Source organism: Oncorhynchus masou, chromosome 31 (genome assembly GCF_036934945.1).
Source record: "Oncorhynchus masou masou isolate Uvic2021 chromosome 31, UVic_Omas_1.1, whole genome shotgun sequence".
In the NCBI taxonomy this organism is placed as follows: domain Eukaryota; kingdom Metazoa; phylum Chordata; class Actinopteri; order Salmoniformes; family Salmonidae; genus Oncorhynchus; species Oncorhynchus masou.
In genome coordinates, this window is record NC_088242.1 from 44,309,416 (window position 1) to 44,330,183 (window position 20,768).

Genomic DNA, 20,768 nt, shown 5'->3' on the forward strand with positions numbered 1-20,768 from the left:
TTTTGAAGTTGCTCCAAACGTCAAATTTCAAATTTAAGGGTTGAAGGGATATAATTGTTATGTCTCTGTGGCCAGTGCAAAGGGAGTTAGAGTTAGTTTTGCGAGCCAATGCTAATTAGCAATAGTGCAATGACTGGAAGTCTATGCGTATCTGCTAGCATGCTTGAGTTTAGGCAAATCAGCCAATATAATGGATATAAAAAATATATAACTATATTTAAAAGCTTTGGAAAATTGCCTTTAAACTGGGACACTATTTTGGGTGGCTCACTTGTATCAACCATAGTTGCATTCATCATCATTACTGTAGGTATATTTTAGGCCAATGTAACCTTTTTGGTTTTATCCAAACATCAATGTGTGCTGATGGGTTGGAGGGGTCAAAAACCTTCAATGAAATGAAACAACACGGACGTTCGTTGCATTCCATTTGGGGAAATGGCATAATAACTTTAAAAAGTGGGGGAGTGGGTGTCTTAAACAGCAAATCAATACAGAGAGATTGCTCTCTGCAGCGCTTTGTCAGTCCAACTCCCCCAAAATTCTTGAGAAATGTAAACAGTAGACTAAATAAATAAATCATTTGATTTCATAGTCTGACTCACTTCTCTCTCCCAGGCCCAAACAGACTCTACCTCTCGTCTCAGCTAAGAATGATCTAGCGGTGTACAGTTTCCCGTCAAAGACAAGGACATTCACATTGGGTCACACTGTCTCTCACACAACAGGTGAAGGTCTCTCTCACACACACAATCAACACTTTGTGAGCACTGGGGACCTGCTTGAGAGGAACAACTAAACACTTTATTCCATATAACCTCAATAAACACCCTGTTCAATCAGAGCGTCCTGTTCTTGAGTGAGTGTCATATAGCTCTGCGGTCCACCACTCAGTAGTAAATAACTGAATCGTCTAACGTAACAGCATGAGCGGACCACATGGACCGCAGAACTGAAACCTAACCCCCGAAGATAAACAACCAGAGAGCAGTCAACTGTCCATCTACAATTGCTCTATTGTGAGTTTAGCAGTTAGATTCAGAGACACTAGACTAGGCAGTGTGCAACTGCTAACTACAAATGCTACCTTAAATTCTGAAACATGTCGTGGGCTAATCGTACATTTTTCCCAGCTTTCAAATGGAGTGCAATACCCCTTTAATTGTGCATTTTGCAAAACATTTGTCATGACAGAGTTTGCTAAACAAAAGCCCACCCGATTGATACAATCATGATATAGTTCTGCTACACTACGTGCATAGTAGACACGCATACCACACATACATACAGGGGCAATATTGCTGGAAATTAATTGGCAGATATTGTGTTACGTTTAGCTTTTTAAGCCAGTTGTGGCTAACTAGGGGTGGAATAATGTTCATGTGGATTTGATTCGATAGCAGCAGGGAGCTTGATGTGTATGATACTTGTGAGATGTATTTATGACAGTTTGCGGTGGAACACGTGAAAAATAGATGCACTTTCAGAATTGTTTGGCGAGCTACTCATAAGTGGGCTGGTCGCGATCGACCTGTTGGAGCACACTGATTGTAGAGCTACAGAGCACCATTCAACATGAAATAGCTAGTCTACATCAAACAAAAGCAATTAACAAGACATAGACATACAAAACCACTCAACAGTCAAGAAACTGCACTCAACAGGAAAATATACTGTAGATTATAGAACCCCCTCACCTTGCATGTATTCTACAGTGTAGGAATGTTTAATGTCATGACTGACACTATAGAATTGAGGACATGAAATGGGAGCGAAACACAACATCCCCGAGGCAGGGAGGAGAATCCATCCCTTTGATGTGTGATGGATGGGGGTACTCTGACTACAAGGCTGTACTGGAGTAGACTGGAGTCTACTATGGGCTGGGAGAGAGACGGTTTGGCTGTTTTATATGATGAGGAGGATCTAAGGAGGAATTTGGCCATTTGCCAAGCATTCAGACATCTGCTGAAGGGGACCAATGTAACCAGATCTTGATCGATTACCATGATGATGGGGGGATCCTACCACCAAATGCCAACCCTGTGGTGACATCAATCCCTGCTGTTGTGTCAACTGCTTTTGGTTGCTGAGCCAGAAGGGCTGCAAATGCAATCCAGTCCAATCTTATCACTCGCTTTCTTCCCCTTTCCTCGGGACCTTGTCAATTCCGAATGGATTGCAGCCACTGCAGGAGCTGATCTAACATCATACCTATCCATGCAGCTACACTGTAAGTGCATCGCCTTACCTGCCACCAAAGTGTATCATGCTGTACCATCCTACCAGCTCTCCCGTGTCCAACCTGCCCCCTTCACAGGACATAGGCTACAGTAGATGACAATTGCCAAACAGGGCAGTGGTGTGTATAATGTTTCCAGTGCAGCGTGTTCTATTATGTATCATATGCTCCGGTGTATGATAGGCTACTATGAATAATATAGTATGGTACTGAACAATTTTCCTGTAAATAAGGTGAAACTGTGCTGTGATTCATTCATACAGTACAGTTGCATATTGGCTTTACAAAGCTGCTAGTTAACACTTAACGTGGCACTCCAGTCTCCTTTTCCCCTCATTGAACACCTGATTTACTTAACAAAGGCACATCTCAATACAACTTTTTGAAGGCTTTTTGAGGAGGAGCGCAAGTGAACCTTAAAACCCAAATAACTATTGGTACATTTGTAAACAACAGTGTTCCATTGTGGCTGTAAACAGCTATCTAAGATAGTTAACTTAGTCTAGTTGTTTTCTCAAGGTCAAAATTTGCATATTGACCATATTATTCGAGGGTGGGATGATCCTTACGACTGGGAACAAATCCATTTTTCAAAATTAAAGTTGATAGATGTCCCAAAGAAGCATCGCAGCGGGATGAAGTACCTGAATTGATAGTAAAGTTAGCAGCAGGAGGTGAAGGCCACAATGATGTGTAGCACATGGGTAAGTTGTTTATCAAGTTAACCATCTATTCTAGGTAACGTTAGCTAGCTAACTACATATAAATAGGATAGACAGCCATCCAATATTTTTCTATGGCACAAACATAGCTTTATCTGCTAAAAACAACAATGTTAGCTACCTAGCTAACAAGCTAACTAGATAATGAACAGATGTCCATTCCCAAAGAGAGAACAAGCTATGACAATACAAAAACAGAATTGCAACAAAATATCAAATGTTATATCGCTTGAGAATAATTAAGCAAGTCCTGGTGTAATTTTTATGTTTCTTTATCTCAGATACACAGACCTGTGAAAGCTGCTAAACCTGTCTGCGGATAAGGGTCCTAATGAAAGTCCCAAGTCCTGAATAGACTGAAGGGTACAGTATATCTTCAATTGGTACATGCCATTGGTTTACTGTTCAAATTGGTTGTAGGACTACAACAATTCTGTTAAAGTAACAATGCATAGGCCTAGAACATCCGCGGCCAACCTTGCTCCTAGATATCTACTGGTTGTGCAGGTTTCTGTTCCAGCCCAGCCCTAACACCTGACATTCTGCTTATTATTTGTATTAGACACTACTTATTTAACTGTTACATTTTTGTTTTGGAGTGAGACGGATGTCTAAACTACAGGTCAGCTTTTCTCGTCATGAATCTTGTTCTGGAGGCAGCTCTGCAGTGGTCATGTCACGTTCTGACCTTTCTTTGTTTTGTCTTTATTTAGTATGGTCAGGGCGTGAGTTGGGTGGGCAGTCTATGTTTGTTTGTTCTATATTTTGGGTATTTCTATGTTTCGGCCTAGTATGGTTCTCAATCAGAGGCAGGTGTCATTAGTTGTCTCTGATTGAGAATCATACTTAGGCAGCCTGGGTTTCACTGTGTGTTTGTGGGTTATTGTTCCTGTCTCTGCACCAGATAGGATGGTTTGGGGTTTTCACAATTCTTGTTTTTGTAAGTTTGTTCATGTTAAGTGATTTATTAAAACATGAATCAAAGTAACCACGCTGCGCTTTGGTCCGCCTCTCCGTCAATGGAAGAAATCTCTTACAGGTCACTAGCTAGCACAGCCACAAAGACATAACATCTGATTTTAAACCTAACCACACTGCTAACCCTAATGCCTAGCCCTAACAAAAAGAAACAACAACAAAAAATCCTGAACTTTTACAATATAGCCAATTTTGACATCACAGCATGTTTTTGGACTCATTCAGCAGTTTTAACTTGATTTTGTACAATAACCTGAAAGTTCGATTTATATTCATGAAACTTGATGCTTTCGCTGCTTTCTGTTAACAAGACATATTGATAAATAGCCCAATGTCAAAATACAGTTAAGTGTCCAAATTAACAATCAATATGAAAAACTGTTTGTGGTATATTGAAAACCTAAACATATTTACACACACAGTACATGTGCAACAATATTAATCAGACAGTGCCTTGCAAAAGTATTCATCCCCCTTGGTGGCTTTCCATTTTTTTTGCATTACAACCTATAATTTAAATTGATTTTTATTTGGATTTCATTTAATGGACATACACAAAATAGTCCAAATTGGTGAAGTGAAATGAAAAAAATAACCTTATTCAAAAAACAGACACTGAATTGATCTGAGAGTCACAGGGCTATGGTGAAGCTCATATAATTAAATATGGAGTTTATGATATAACTCTGACTTAAGTGTGGTTTGCTCTCTTATGATTTGGTAATACAGGAAATTTCCACGACATTTGGCGACGAGGACAGGGTGTGAATCTTCACTCGGTGACCGTTCCTGACGATCTAGGTAAATAAATCGTGCACGAGGGATCCCCTAAACTTGGGATCTTAGGGAAATCACACTTCGGGAATGAAGCAGAGGGACCAACCTTTGATCTGAGAGGAAGCGAGCCAAGTGGATACCACATCTCAAACTGAGTTTTTTTTAAACAAAGAGGTGAGCGAACCACACACACTTGAGGTCGAGTTTTTTAAATATGCCTCCGTTACGTATACTCTGAGTGTGAATTCCTTTGTAAGGAGGACACCTTGGAGGTGTAAGCAAGGCCCAAGTCAGAGGAGAGTGATCTGAGAGTTTGTGGACTCAAAGATACTCTGCCACTGTCAGGTTGCGATTGACCAAGGGCTGTTCTGAAACACAATATTGATCACACTGGGGATTGGTGCGGTCTGTGGGGGTGAGGGGCCAGGGTGACTGTGTGTTCTGTGTGAAACATGGTACTTGGTGAAGCCCTATTGGAAGAAGGACCTCATTCTGTGTATGTGTGACTGTCTACATGACCCTCAGAAGTGGTGAATTCCAATTATTTCAAATGTGCTAGCCAGGTATGCCCTGGGTTACTGTGTGAGTATTTTGTTATGGGATCACTAGGTAATATTTGTGTGAGCGGGGTTGGTTGACTTTGTGTGGGTAACCTTTCAAGTATGTTCTGATGATCTGTATGAATGTCTGACCATTTCTGTGTGAACATCTGACCAATCCTGTGTGGGTGATCTTTAAAGTTCTGTCTGAGTACCTAAGATTTTCTTATGTTTTATATGGATTCTGTGAATATTTGAAATTATGATTAATAATTACTAGAGATTTGATAAAGTAATGCTGAGAATATAATTAGATACAATTTAAACCACCCATTTGTAGACGTATGTAGGTTTTGAGTTGGTATCTTTAATGGATAATTTGATAAAGATGAGATTTTAAGCACTATTAAACTAGTCTACAAAATCTGTGAAATTGAGCTCTAGAATCTGGTTATCTTACCCTAACAATGTAACTATAAAACTTTTATTGGATTATTTCCGTCTGGGTACAACGTTTGAAATAAAACTGCCCTTAAGGTCTGAAAATGTTACATTTTTCTTCACAGTATGAGAGGAGTTGCGGGATTTATTGAATAAACGGTTTTCCATAAATTAGTGCGAATTAAGAGGGAATCTAGACGTAATTGATGTCATACAAAGCCTAAGGTTTTCCATCAAACTAATTATCATTGCGTGATTAATGTGATGGAGTAAAGTAATTGAAATACGTTGCAAGAGAAAACAATCTACTTTTACTAAAACGCGCAAGATCTGTTTCCTAGTCTATAAATGTTGATTTTATTCTTTGATTGTTAATCTATTCATTTGGCATGTGAGAATCATACCCGGAGTAACGCTTGGGCCTTTAAATTAGGGCTATTTTTCTGGGAATTGCCGACAGTGACGGTTCTTGATTTTACGAGTACAGACAATTGTAAAGTGGGTTTATTTGTGGAAAATCTTAGTCATTCACATTGCGTTGGTGGTATAGTGGTGAGCATAGCTGCCGTCCAAGCTGGATGCCCGAGTTTGGTTCCCAGCCAATGCTCTAACTAAAATCTGAATTGTAATTAAACTATTTGTATGTTTTGCCTGGAAAGATGCGGTCGCTAGTGTTTGGTGAAGATATAAACGGAATGTTTTAAATAGCTTGTTTGGTTCAAATTGAAAGACTCGTTCATTCAACTTAAAATAATAGAGAAGCGAATGTTGATGCAAGACGGTGTCTGTTCACTAAATTATCTGCTGGAATAATGTATTGAGAATTGAGTCGTATTTAAATGACTGTATCAATAGAGGAGACAGTTACCTAAATTAAAGAAATTCTAAATAGTAGCGGAGAGATAATGGCGATAGAGCGGTGCCCACCGAAATGTTTTTCATTCTTATGGATTGACTGACACGTTATAATTTTGCCGCTGTGTGTGTTATTTTTAAAGTCTTGGACATTTCATAAGTGTGAAGAGGAAAGAGAAGAGAAAGTTGTAAAAGTTTGGTTTTAATCTTACGATAGGGGTAAGGAAAAACGTTGAAATGAGAGGGGTTACATTTTTGCCCACTGGGAAAAAAGAAATAGGATATGTTGAGCTGAAAGTGATTCAGGTGTGTGTAAGGAAACATTGTGATAATGTATTCTGATGGTTATTGATTCTTGGTTTGATTGTTTAGTGAACACCAGTGAATTTGAGCAAGAAAGTTCATGTAGTCTAACATTATAATCTGTTTCTATTATGTGGAACAATGGCAGGCCATTAAAGTCGATTGCAGTTTGAGTAGTTTTTATTTTTACAGGGACAGTGCATCATTAATCACAGTTGTGTGTGTGTCTAATGGCAGGGTATCCCAGACATGGGAAGCTCTCACACTGAAAGCAGATTGACTAAAGGTACTTTTCTTTAAAGGAACTATACAGTCATTTCGTATACTGTTAAAATAAAGTTTGGGTTTTCTTTTCAATAAAAGTACTGAGAGTGAGGGAGCCTGGACATTTAGAATCTTGAATACAATTTTTTCCAACTCAGGAGCTTATGCTTTCTATAGCTATTGGGTTTCCTAACAAGTAGATTGAGAGCCTGTTGGCAGAGGACTGAATGGGTATTAATGTTATAAAGCAATCTTGAGCCAATCTAGTAAGGCAGTATGTTAAGTGGGGGAGTGTCATATATTTGAATTGTAGTTTTGTTACCTCTATAGTCAAAACCAATTGCATATGTTTTGGGAAATTAGCTAGGTTGAATTTGGTTATTTGAGTTACCTTTTTTATTTGCTTTTTAAAAGAGAGGTTGAAATCAAGTATGAATCAAATTTATCAAATCAAAAAATCTAATTTATTTATATAGCCCTTCGTACATCAGCTGATATCTCAAAGTGCTGTACAGAAACCCAGCCTAAAACCCCAAACAGCAAGCAATGCAGGTGTAGAAGCATGGTGATGCCTTGGTGCTTAAAATCAGATACCACTGGGAGCTTTTCCCCTGATACATATACATTTGTCTCAGGGGCATCAATTGCTGTTTTTTGAGGAACATGCAGACTGTGTTTTATTTGATTGAGATGTAAACATGAGTCTCTGAGCAATTTTGTCATCTGAACCATTATTGTAGTGTGTTCTTGTGAAGTTTGTTGTTTGTTATTTGCATGCATTTATCACTGTATCATCTGCATACATTGGAACTTCCGACCCTGTACAGACAGAAGGAAGATCATTAATGTACGAGCTGAACAGTATTAAACTTTGGGGAATGAAAACATTGTGGATATGAGTGGAAAAAAGTTTGTTTAGATTTTTATCAGGATAGTTTTTACTAAATGTATATCAACAGGTTGAAATGATTAGATTGCTGATTAAAGGGGTTTGTTTATTTATTTACTGTTTATTGTTGATTTTAGGAGTTGATTTTACTTAATTAAACATTGTGTTATCTGATGTGTTTGAGTACGATTCTTTCATATCTTTCATCTAAAATATGTAAATTGAATGAGCCGTGGGAGAACACGTTTACATGTTTATTAAATGCCTGGGATTAAATTACTGATTCCTTATGCTGAGAAATGTACTATATTTAGATAGTAATGATATCAGGATAATTGTATCTAAGGGTAGCATGTTCATTTAAGCATACATATGCATTGATGTTGATTAAAACTTATGATTAATGATTTGAGGTACAGTGGAATTATCATTAGGTTTGGTTTATAGTTCACTTGAGTTTCTGAATCGATGTAGTATAATGAATGCTAACAAAGTGTTTTGTGTTTTTTCTGGGAAAATGGGTGTATCATGGTCTCTCTTTGAAATGTTTCCTGGGACTATAATCTTGGGGAGAGTGAGTGAGATTGAGTCCATAAACTACCAAATTGAAAAGGGCCTGGAACTTTTTGTTTTTTCATTAAGGTTTGTAAATACACACACATAAAACATTTGTTATGACTATTTGTTGGTGTTTTTAAAAATACTATGTTTGATTTGTTTAAAAAAATCCTTTGGGTTTGGTGAGTTTTCCATTTGTTTTAGTGCAAAGGTATGCATGCACATGGAATTTCTTTATGAGTTTTAATTAAACACGTTAATTCTTTAAATAAAGGAATGTACTGAGAAACTGAGATACAAGCAAGTAGGAAATAATTGACTATTTTTGTCATTTGTCTAATATAGTAAAAAATACTTATTTGAAAGGTTTTGTATGACCTCTATAATGACCTTCTGTTGTGGGTTGATCACCCTCATTGGAAGGCCATTTGGATAATGAATTTATGGTCATTTGTAATACTGATTTCATGATAATTTGTGTTATTGATAAATATGTTTGAGTTTATAGTTCTTCGCCATATCTGTAATTTGGACCAATGTGAAGAAGGAGAGGGCATTGCTTTTAACTAAGGGTATGCTGCTTTAAGTCTATTTTCCTATGACCATATGGGTTTTTTCAGTTTAGTGATTTTTATTTGATTAGGTTATTTGAAATTTTGTTTTATTTTTTTACAGTAAGTCATGGAGAGATATGTGTAAAACATGGGGGAGGATTCAGTTTTTTGCAGTTTTGGATTGACGTTTATACACCTTGAGTGATACAGTGCCTTGCGAAAGCATTCGGCCCCCTTGAACTTTGCGACCTTTTGCCACATTTCAGGCTTCAAACATAAAGATATAAAACTGTATTTTTTTGTGAAGAATCAACAACAAGTGGGACACAATCATGAAGTGGAACGACATTTATTGGATATTTCAAACTTTTTTAACAAATCAAAAACTGAAAAATTGGGCGTGCAAAATTATTCAGCCCCCTTAAGTTAATACTTTGTAGCGCCACCTTTTGCTGCGATTACAGCTGTAAGTCGCTTGGGGTATGTCTCTATTAGTTTTGCACATCGAGAGACCGAAATGTTTTCCCATTCCTCCTTGCAAAACAGCTCGATCTCAGTGAGGTTGGATGGAGAGCATTTGTGAACAGCAGTTTTCAGTTCTTTCCACAGATTCTCGATTGGATTCAGGTCTGGACTTTGACTTGGCCATTCTAACACCTGGATATGTTTATTTTTTAACCATTCCATTGTAGATTTTGCTTTATGTTTTGGATCATTGTCTTGTTGGAAGACAAATCTCCGTCCCAGTCTCAGGTCTTTTGCAGACTCCAATAGGTTTTCTTCCAGAATGGTCCTGTATTTGGCTCCATCCATCTTCCCATCAATTTTAACCATCTTCCCTGTCCCTACTGAAGAAAAGCAGGCCCAAACCATGATGCTGCCCCCACCATGTTTGACAGTGGGGATGGTGTGTTCATTGTGATGAGCTGTGTTGACACATGTTTGGTGTGTCTCCCAGGTGGCTTGTGGCAAACTTTAAACGACACTTTTTATGGATATCTTTAAGAAATGGCTTTCTTTTTGCCACTTCCATAAAGGCCAGATTTGTGCAATATACGACTGATTGTTGTCCTATGGACAGAGTCTCCCACCTCAGCTGTAGATCTCTGCAGTTCATCCAGAGTGATCATGGGCCTCTTGGCTGCATCTCTGATCAGTCTTCTCCTTGTATGAGCTGAAAGTTTAGAGGGACAGCCAGGTCTTGGTAGATTTGCAGTGGTCTGATACTCCTTCCATTTCAATATTATCGCTTGCACAGTGCTCCTTGGGATGTTTAAAGCTTGGGAAATATTTTTGTATCCAAATCCGGCTTTAAACTTCTTCACAACAGTATCTCGGACCTGCCTGGTGTGTTCCTTGTTCTTCACGATGCTCTCTGCGCTTTTAACGGACCTCTGAGACTATCACAGTGCAGGTGCATTTATACGGAGACTTGATTACACACAGGTGGATTGTATTTATCATCATTAGTCATTTAGGTCAACATTGGATCATTCAGAGATCCTCACTGAACTTCTGGAGAAAGTTTGCTGCACTGAAAGTAAAGGGGCTATTCCTGAGGGGATATACGTCTAACTTCTTGATCCTTGGCTCTACGATGGAGTTGACAGTGTGATGCGGAGTATATATTTTCTCTTTGAAATATGTTTAGATATGTGTATTAAGAATAATTGGTAAAAGTAATAATTTATCATGTAGTTAATGAACTGAACTAAACTGTTGTTCTGATCTGTTCTTTCGAGGTGATCATGAAAAGTGACATCAGATGGTATCTTAATGCATGGAAGAGATATTTGGACAGAAGTGTGTGTACCTCAAAACCCCCTGTAACTGGCTGAAGAAGAGTGACAAAGGCATTGAATAAGGCCCTTCCAAACCACTTCTACTGAGAAAAAGGAACCAAGCCAGAAATCGGTGGACAGTATCAGATCTAAGCTATCAACTGCTTTTCTTTCATGTTTCTCTCAGGAGCGTGAGAGGAGTCCATGTGGAGTGAGCATGGAGAGAGATCGTGGTCATGGTTGATGAATGGACAAGACATAATGAGTGGTAAAGATGAGACATTGAAATTGGGACATTATCATGGGCCATCCACTTTGAACTGTAAAGCTATCTGAAGTAGAACAAAAAGGACACCAGAAGAATTAGTGCCTGGGAGAGGGGGGTTGGTCAACTGTGCCAATAAAAAGAAATTAGACTTCTGTGGTATCAGGTTGATTGTAGAGGTCTACACCATGTAAAATGATAGTAATTTAGATTAAGAATGCATTGAGATACTGATCTGTATTATAATCATGATTTTAAAAGTTAATAGTAGAATTATGGGATAATTATACTGAATGTTAATATGAATGTAAATTCTGCTAATATTGATGTGTGTTAAATTGAGTTTTTTATTTTGAGTGATAAGACCAATTTGAATCACTGAGGAATGTCATTCTAAATTTTGGTTGGATAAATAGTTGGGTTGTTAATTATGATTTGGAATATGAATGATTTCCCTGACCTATTCTCTATTCCTGACTACATCTCTGAGCATAAGGACTTAGAGGGAAGACTGTCCTATATGTTGTGATGAGGCCTGCGTTTAGATACTGGTTCTCATGTAACTTAGGGAGCATTTCAATGTTATGTTATGTTTTTATTTTCCTCAAATGGATTATTCTGTGTTATTAAATATGTGCAAGACAGTCTTGTAGAATAAAGGTTGTAAATTTAGTTTCAGAAGGGAGAAAGCTTACATATCAGCTAAGGTATTTGACATTGAAGGGATTTGATTTTTATTTTAAATATTAACTATGTAGTTAATGTTCTGATTCTCCAGAAGGGAAAATGTCCCTTGAGATGGGAATGTTGGGGATGAATCAGAAATAGTTAGGTAACATTCATAAATAAGATGTTTTATTTACATAATAATGCTTAGGTGAGATATTTGTATGTTAGGATGTCTTCTTTTGGATAATACTGTTGGCAGTTTGCAGTTATTCCTTCTCTGCTAGGGCTTAGTCACTAGGGGCCCAGAGAGGGGAGAGGTCAGGCTTGTCTTCTTATGGGAATGTGTCTGTAACTATTACATGTCCCCTCTGAGGTTGCCCTTATCTTGATCTAGTATATGACCTTCAGAGGCTCACTGTCTTGGTGAGCTTGTCCAGGAGGGTGTGTATTTGAGATGGGAATATCTAGAATTGACAATTGATATATTCCATTGGATAAGGTAATGGTTTGGTACTATGTTGTACCAAGAGCGAGATAAGAACTTCGTTTAGGAGACTAAACTGAACAATAATTTATAGCTAATGCTATAAATATACTCCTCTTTCAAGTAAAAGGTTCTTTGTGTAATGATCCTGAGATCTGTTATTCGTCATGTGAGTTGAGATGGGTGTGTCTTAGCTATAAATGATACTAAGAACTGTTTTGTAAGCACTCTCAGAGAATTCATTTATAGACACTGAATTGATCTGAGAGTCATAGGGCTATGGTGAAGCTCATATAATTAAATATGGACTTTATGATATACAGTGGGGCAAAAAAGTATTATAGTCAGCCAGCAATTGTGCAAGTTCTCCCACTTAAAAAGATGATAGAGGCCTGTGACTTTCATCATAGGTACACTTCAACTATGGCAGACAAAATGAGAAAAGAAAAACTAGAAAATTGCATTGTAGGATTTTTAATGAATTTATTTGCAAATTATGGTGGAAAATAAGTATTTGGTCAATAACAAAAGTTTATTTCAATACTTTGTTATATACCCTTTGTTGGCAATGACAGAGGTCAAACCTTTTCTATAAGTCTTCACAAGGTCTTCACACACTGTTGCTGGTATTTTGGCCCATTCCTCCATGCAGATCTCCTCTACAGCAGTGATGTTTTGGGGCTGTTGCTGGGCAACACGGACATTCAACTCCCTCCAAAGATTTTCTATGGGGTTGAGATCTGGAGACTGGCTAGGCCACTCCAGGACCTTGAAATGCTTCTTACGAAGCCACTCCTTCATTGCCCGGGTGGTGTGTTTGGGATCATTGTCATGCTGAAAGACCCAGCCACGTTTCATCTTCAATGCCATTGCTGAGGGAAGGTTTTTTCACTAAAATCTCACGATACATGGCCCCATTCATTCTTTTCTTTACACGGATCAGTCGTCCAGGTCCCTTTGCAGAAAAACAGCCCCAAAGCATGATGTTTCCACCCCCATGGTTACTTTGGTCCTAGCTCTCTGCAAGTCATTCACTAGGTCCCCCCGTGTGGTTCTGGGATTTTTGCTCACCGTTCTTGTGATCATTTTGACCCCACAGGGTGAGATCTTGCGTGGAGCCCCAGATCGAGGGAGATTATCAGTGGTCTTGTATGTCTTCCATTTCCTAATAATTGCTCCCATAGTTGATTTCTTCAAACCAAGCTATTGCAGATTCAGTCTTCCCAGCCTGGTGCAGGTCTACAATTTTGTTTCTGGTGTCCTTTGACAGCTCTTTGGTCTTGGCCATAGTGGAGTTTGGAGTGTGATTGTTTGAGGTTGTGGACAGGTGTCTTTTATACTGATAACAAGTTCAAACAGGTGCCATTAATACAGGTAATAAGTGGAGGACAGAGGAGCCTCTTAAAGAAGAAGTTACAGGTCTGTGAGAGGCAGAAATCTTTCTTGTTTGTAGGGGACCAAATACTTATTTTCCACCAAAATTTGGAAATAAATTCATTAAAAATACTACAATGTCATTTTCTGGATTTTTTTTCTCATTTTGTCTGTCATAGTTGAAGTGTACCTATGATGAAAATTACAGGCCTGTCTCGTCTTTTTAAGTGGGAGAACATGCACAATTGGTGGCTGACTAAATACTTTTTTGCCCCACTGTAACTCTGACTTGTGTGTGGTTTGCTCTCTCATGATTTGGTAATACAGGAAATTTCCACGACAGGAGTTGTAGCGATGAGACAAGATAGTAATTACTAACAATTGGATACCACGAAATTGGGGAGAAAAGGTAGTAAAATGTTGTTTTTTATTTTTAAAATAAAATAAAAAAATAAAAAAATGGAAGAGTGGTGCAAGAATATGTATTCACCCCGTTTGCTATGAAGCCCCTAAATAAGATCTGGTGCAACCAATTACCTTCCGAAGTCACATAATTAGTTAAATAAAGTCCACCTGTGTGCAATCTGAGTGTCACATGATCTCAGTATATATACAAACACAATTGTTCTGAAAGGCCCCAGAGTCTGCAACACCACTAGGAGCTCTCCAAACAGGTCAGGGACAAAGTTGTGGAGAAGTACAGATCAGGATTGGGCTATAAAAAATATCAAAAACTTTGAACATCCCATGGAGCACCATTAAATCCATTATTAAAATATTGAATATGGCACCTCAACAAACCTGCCAAGAGAGGGCCGCCCACCAAAAGTCACGGACTGGGCAAGGAGGGCATTAATCAGAGAGGCCACAAAGAGAGCAAAGATAACCCTGAAGGAACTGCAAAGCTCCACAGCGGAGATTGACGTATCTGTCCATAGGACCATTTTAAGCCGTACACTCCACAAAGCTGGGCTTTATGGAAGAGTGGCCAGAAAAAAGCCATTGCTTAAATAAAAAAATAAGCAAACACGTTTGGTGTTTTCCAAAAGGCATGTGGGAGACTCCCCAAACATATGGAAGAAGGTACTCTGGTCAGATGAGACAAAAATGTAGCTTTTTGGCCATCAAGGAAAACTCTATGTCTGGCACAAACCCAACACCTCTCATCACCCTGAGAACCCTATCCCCACAGTGAAGCATGGTTGCAGCAGCATCATGCTGTGGGGATGTTTTTCATCAGCAGGGACTGGGAAACTAGTCAGAATTGAAAGAATGATGGATGGCGCTAAATACAGGGGAATTCTTGAGGAAACCTGTTTCAGTATTCCAGAGATTTGAGACTGGGACGGAGGTTCACCTCCCAGCAGGACAATGACCCTAACTGCTAAAGTGAAGTAACACTTGAGTGGCTTAAGGGGAAACACTTAAATGTTTTGGAATGGCCTAGTCAGAGCCCAGACCTCAATCCAATTGAGAATCTGTGGTATGACTTAAAGATTGCTATACACCAGCGGAACCCATCCAACTTGAAGGAGCTGGAGTAGTTTTGTTTTGAAGAACGGTCAAAAATCCCAGTGGCTAGATGTGCCAAGATTATAGAGACATGCCCCAAGAAACTTGCAACTGTAAATGCTGCAAGAGGTGGCTCTACAAAGTATTGATTTTGAGCGGGTGAATAGTTATGCACATTCAAATGTTCTGTTTTTTTGTCTTATTTCTTGTTTGTTTCACAATCTGTGTTAATTCCAGGTTGTAAGGCAACAAAATATGAAAAATGCCAAGGGGGGTGAATACTTTCGCAAGCCACTGTGCATGTTGGTTAGATGAGAATTTGTAGAAGGCTTCTATCTACATTTTGGAATGGCAGATGTTGATTTTGGGTGACCGCCATCATGGAAAAAGAGAGCAAACAAATTTTCTGTTCACTTCAACAAATCAAGACTGGCCATAGGATATCAACAGTGACTAAAGTTTGACTTTCAAATCTGTGTATTGGTGTGTGGTCAGCGACATTTATTTAAACACCGTCCAAATTATCCATTCCATTTCAGAAAGAAAATGATAGCTGCGTTCTACATCCTGTGACCCCCAGCGAGTATGACAAAATCAACAGTACAAAGCCAAAGATATTGATCTGTTTTAAGGAATTGCTCATGTCATTGTGACTATAAGCTTTTATACTAACATCAGCAATCTGAGGTAAAAAGGATGTGTAATTTCCCTCCCAATTCGATGTGGTCAAAATTTCAGCTTGTGTAATGTAGTATCACATACTGTCCACATCATGTAAAGTAGCGTAATATACTGTACATTAATTAGATATGACAAAATAATTCAATATTTTAATTTAGGATGATAGTAAATAAAGCAAACTCGCATATATGAATTATCAAATATTTCACAAGTTTAACCATTTAGAGATTCAAAAACATCCTCCTAAGCCCAATTTAACCAGGTGCTCTAGACTAGAGCATCCATAGGTCCTATGCAGCAGGCTGAACGTTTGACGTCCCTACTAACGAGAATTTAAAAAAAATATTATAATAAATAAAAAAATTATTCAAATCGCTCCATTCTACCTCCAGGACAAGACTTATGACAATAAACATTAACCTGCGTCCAAACCCACTAACCATTTACACAGGCATTCTTCGTATGATAATAAATAAAGGTGTTGATTCTTGGAATTGAGTATAGTGTATTTTAAGGTCATTGCATATTCCTTGTTTGTCTGTTTTATTTGGTTTTCTCTCACTCTCATTTTGTCTGATGATATTGCATAGATGTGCAGGTGTAGCTGATGTCCTTGACCATTGGTTTGGCTGTAACAATCCCTGTATGGCTGACCTTGGATCCAACCACACACCCGTGAGTCCAAATATGAACTTCTCATTTCCATATTTCAACATCATGTCGTTTACAATATCAACATTTATGATCACTATGTTTGATTTACAGTTACAAGGATGACATGCGTCATACCCTGGGTTGTCCTAAACAGAATGAGCCTATGTTTGTCATATTTTGAAGGAAATTTGCACTCCTGAGTCCATTCTATGTGCACCAAAGTTACAATATGTTTAGTTGAAGTGCCTTGTGAAAGCCTAACGCTGTAAGATCATATTAGTGTATCTTAGCTAGTCATGTTCACAAATGATGCCCACCTGACCCAGACTGAGATTTATAATGGACGTTTTTGTGGGATTGCCAAAACAACAACAGTAATTGTTTGATGGTGGGGATGCAGGGCTGTGTTCCAAACAGAAAATGATAAGTTTACCTGTTTCAGTTCCTCAATGGCAAAGCTAGGAGCTTAAAGAAAAGCACCTTTATAGTTGAAGGCGCTTTCCCTGAGTCATAAAAGTGCATTGAAATTACGAAGGAACTGTGCACAGTTTGGACAGATGTGTGTCCACTTGGAGGCACCAGTTAGGCCTCTCACTCAAACCTTTGTAATATTTTTTTCTTAAATGTTGCACCTACCTCAACATTTTCATGAATATTGAAATTATGTTACTGAATGTATCCGGAGTATTTTCAGATTCCATTATTGACAAATGTTGCAAAAAGAACAGTAAATGTAAAATGCACATAAAATTAACAGTTTTAATGTTTGAAAGCAGTCTTCAGTCAGGAGAACTGTTGTCTGCTCACCTTTGGTCTGATAATTTCTCCATAATCTCCAAAGTGTACTCTTTCAATTGCTACCATATTTATTCAGTTAGAAACATTTACATTTGGCCCTATCCATATAGGCCAATTTCCACATGTGTAAATGTTTAAACAAAGTATGGTACTGTTATTGCCATACAAGGTCAAGGCAAGGAAGTATTGTTTTGTCATCAAGCAATACAAGGTGAATTAAATTCATGTCCAACTCTTCGCTGTCATCATGTTTCATTTAGAGTGCATTACTCCCCAGAAGGCTTGCGGCTTTGATTGTTTTTTTGTTCAATAGAGTCAGACACTCATTTAAATGCATTTCAGGGCATTACCAGTGAGATATTACCGCCACTGACCAGACTGTACACTCACTTTATGATACTTCCTGAGTGCCAATTTCGTTAATCTGTTTGTGTATAATGGTAAGGAATAGCAAATGCAGAGTGCTGCCCGGTAAAGGATATCCTGCCTGATTTAAAATGTACAGGCACTAGATGAATACATGTTGGGGGATGAAAAGCATGGTGATGTTGTTGCAGTGAGTTTGGTTCAGAAGAGATCACTTTTACATGGACCTGACCTTATACCCTTGCCCCTTAAATCTGTCATGAAGATGTCACCTTTTCCTCAAAGAAAACACATTGCATGGTGAATAGTTAAAGTATAGAGAAAATGTTCCTTAAATATATGGGAAATAGGCCGAATGACCCCAATCTGCTGAATGAATATTCCACAATCAAGTCCACTGGAAATCTTTAGACTACACCAAAAAAAATATGCACTTTTTCAAAAAATATTAGGGATCTTTCTCTGTGATGTATATAGCCTAAAGCATCATAGGCCTACAAACAAACCCTATACTGACCAACAAATAACGGTTCATATTATTTAAGTTGCCATTGCATCATATCGTCCACGATGATAGCCTATGTTAATCAGGTAACTTTCAAATGATCTGTGTGTCATAATCCGATCAGATGTTGAAACTAAACTCACCTGCTGGCGACCTGTCTCTCTCCTCCGTGGTCCTGCATTCGCGCGGTGCAAGGAGCACCTGCACTCTTCAATTGACCGGTTGATTCACTGGGGTCTGGTAGACGATATCTCCTGTTTTAGATCTATTCTGATTTAAATTAAATGAATCATATTTCAACATTAACGAATGAGTCAATAATATGACAGTTTATAATAAAAGCACAATTACGCTGTGTCATTTCATCTGAACAAAAGTATAGCCTACATTGTGTACTGAATTGCGGTCCGGGTTTGTGTCTCGTTTTCTCGTCTGTGTTGGTAATTCTCTGGATTGGTTCCGTGCTTAAAGGCACTCTTCTGTTTTGGATTATTCGGTGCCACTGGAGAATTGACACCGTTATCTTCTACGGTTTGGTAATGGGTGGCAAGATGCTCCGTTCCTCTATGGAAAGCGCACACCGCTCAACCTGCAAGGCAACAGGAGGCGGGTGTGTGTGTCTTTCGCTTTTCTTGTGGTCTGCATGACCCAATTCAGCACCACATGAAATTCATTCATTTGCAGCATACTTTTCAACATGCGTGGAAAATGACCCGACTCTCTATCTGCACCTATTCACTGTGTCTCAATTTCTCCTCGATGCGTCAGGCTGGTATTGTCTGTTACTCCAAGCAAGGGAATATGTGGTTCGCTTTTTACTATCCCTTTCACAACTGTTCACAATCTCAATCTCTCTGTGGCACTACCAGACAGCTCTTTCATTGTTCCCAAAGATGATATGTTCTATTTAGCCTACAAGATAGCCGAGGGACCGCTCTAACAATGGAAATACATGTCCTCAATTATTGAAGGCAGACGAGATCAGGTGGGACAATTCTAGCCAATGAGAGTGCAGATACACGTGTGAACAACAGGGACAACCAAGTAGTTTTTCTGAAAGTTGCCGGAATGCCACGTTCATCCACTTATATCATTACATTTGCAACAGCCTAAACATTATGAAATGCATATTCGATCAAATAAGCTTCACGTAATCCGAAACGCTCTCATAGACGTCCAAACAAAAAGGTCTTATCTCACGAGGACAGAATTGGGCGGAGTAAATCCTCTTGCTTTGCCTCTTCCTCTTGTTCCCTCCCGTCTGGTTTCCATCTTCTGGCAGCAGCAGCGCTAACGTGCACTGGGTCCTAGCGCCTAGTTGGTATATGAGTTGTACTTAATAGGAGCAGTCTACTCCACCAATGACTGTTGCATAATTCAGAAGCTTATGCCCTCAAGTACTTCTTCACAGTGAGTTTGCCAAGTGTCCATATTAGGTAACATTTGGGGCATGACTTTCAATTCATTTAGCCTACTGGTTGGTGGTTCCATGTTTAACCACAGGCAAAAGCATCCAATCATCTTTGTCAACCCAAATAGATTGGATTGGTGGAATGGGATTGGAATAACAGGGACAACCTTATCAACCTTAGAGCATAGTCTTCCACTAATTATTTGAGAGCATCATCAGAAATCACGGATCAGAATGGTTGATGAGTAGAGTAGTTGAACTGTTGGGAACTCTTCATCGTACCCCTGGCAACTCTTCATCTCCCTCTCTCTCTTCATCATACCCCTGAACAGGCAGTTAACCCACTGTTCCTAGGCCGTCATTGAAAATAAGAATGTGTTCTTAACTGTCTAGTTAAATAAAGGTCAAATAAAAAAAAAATATCCCCCTCAGGCAGGGCACTTGTTCCACTCAAAACCCACTGCTCCAGAACTAAGACAGACAGCCTAGGCCTACAGGGTGTCAAAAATAAGATGGTTGCAAACACAGAAGATGAAAGAAAAAGGAGCATCAGTCTAGGTAACAACTATGACAATGCAAAGAATATGACTTGCCTATATCTTGAAACAATATCAGTGCCATCAGGGTATTATATTATGTATTATGTACTGAAAAGACAGTTAGTTGATATCATCAGTTAGATGTTGTCACCTTTTGAGAGGTTCAAGATTTCTCTCTGGGAATTGGGCAAGAAGCAATGAGGCTGAGAGTTTCCTCGGGGTTACCGTGGGAACCGGGTTGTCATAAACCATGTTGAAGGTCAAATGCTGTGGGATGACAACAGGGAGCGGTGTGGGTCAAATAAGTTCATATGAGGTGTAAACAAATAGAGCAACAGCTCTCTCTCCCTCTCTCTCTCTCTCTCTCTCAATGCCAAAGCAAGTGAACTAGATGATAAACGAAAGTGAAATAAACAATACAGATGTAGAGTAAACATTACACTCACAAAAGTTCCAAAAGAATAAAGACATTACAAATCCAAATAAATATGAGTTTTATTTACGATTTCTCTCTCTAGATAAGCTTTATTAACATGAATGACAAAGCCACTGTTGCTAAAGCGAAGTGAGATAATGACCATAACAGTACAAACATTAATTATGATAA

At 38.7% G+C, this 20,768-nt stretch overlaps 1 protein-coding gene across 2 annotated transcripts in view; it reads right to left on the bottom strand.

Annotated features, from left to right (window-relative positions):
* LOC135525204 (serine/threonine-protein kinase SBK1-like) overlaps nt 1-19,392 on the bottom strand; it is a 47,417-nt gene extending 28,025 nt beyond the window's left edge. The window contains exons 1-2 of one of the 2 annotated variants that reach the window (XM_064952936.1): nt 18,599-19,392; nt 18,355-18,476 (exon numbers count right to left, since the gene is read on the bottom strand). In XM_064952936.1, coding sequence (XP_064809008.1) covers nt 18,355-18,392 — 38 coding nt within the window. In that variant the 5' untranslated portion in view covers nt 18,393-18,476; nt 18,599-19,392. Of the gene's footprint in view, nt 1-18,354; nt 18,482-18,598 lie in introns of both variants that reach the window. The other variant, XM_064952935.1, reaches the window with a different exon arrangement.
* Nucleotides 19,393-20,768: the final 1,376 nt, after the last annotated feature.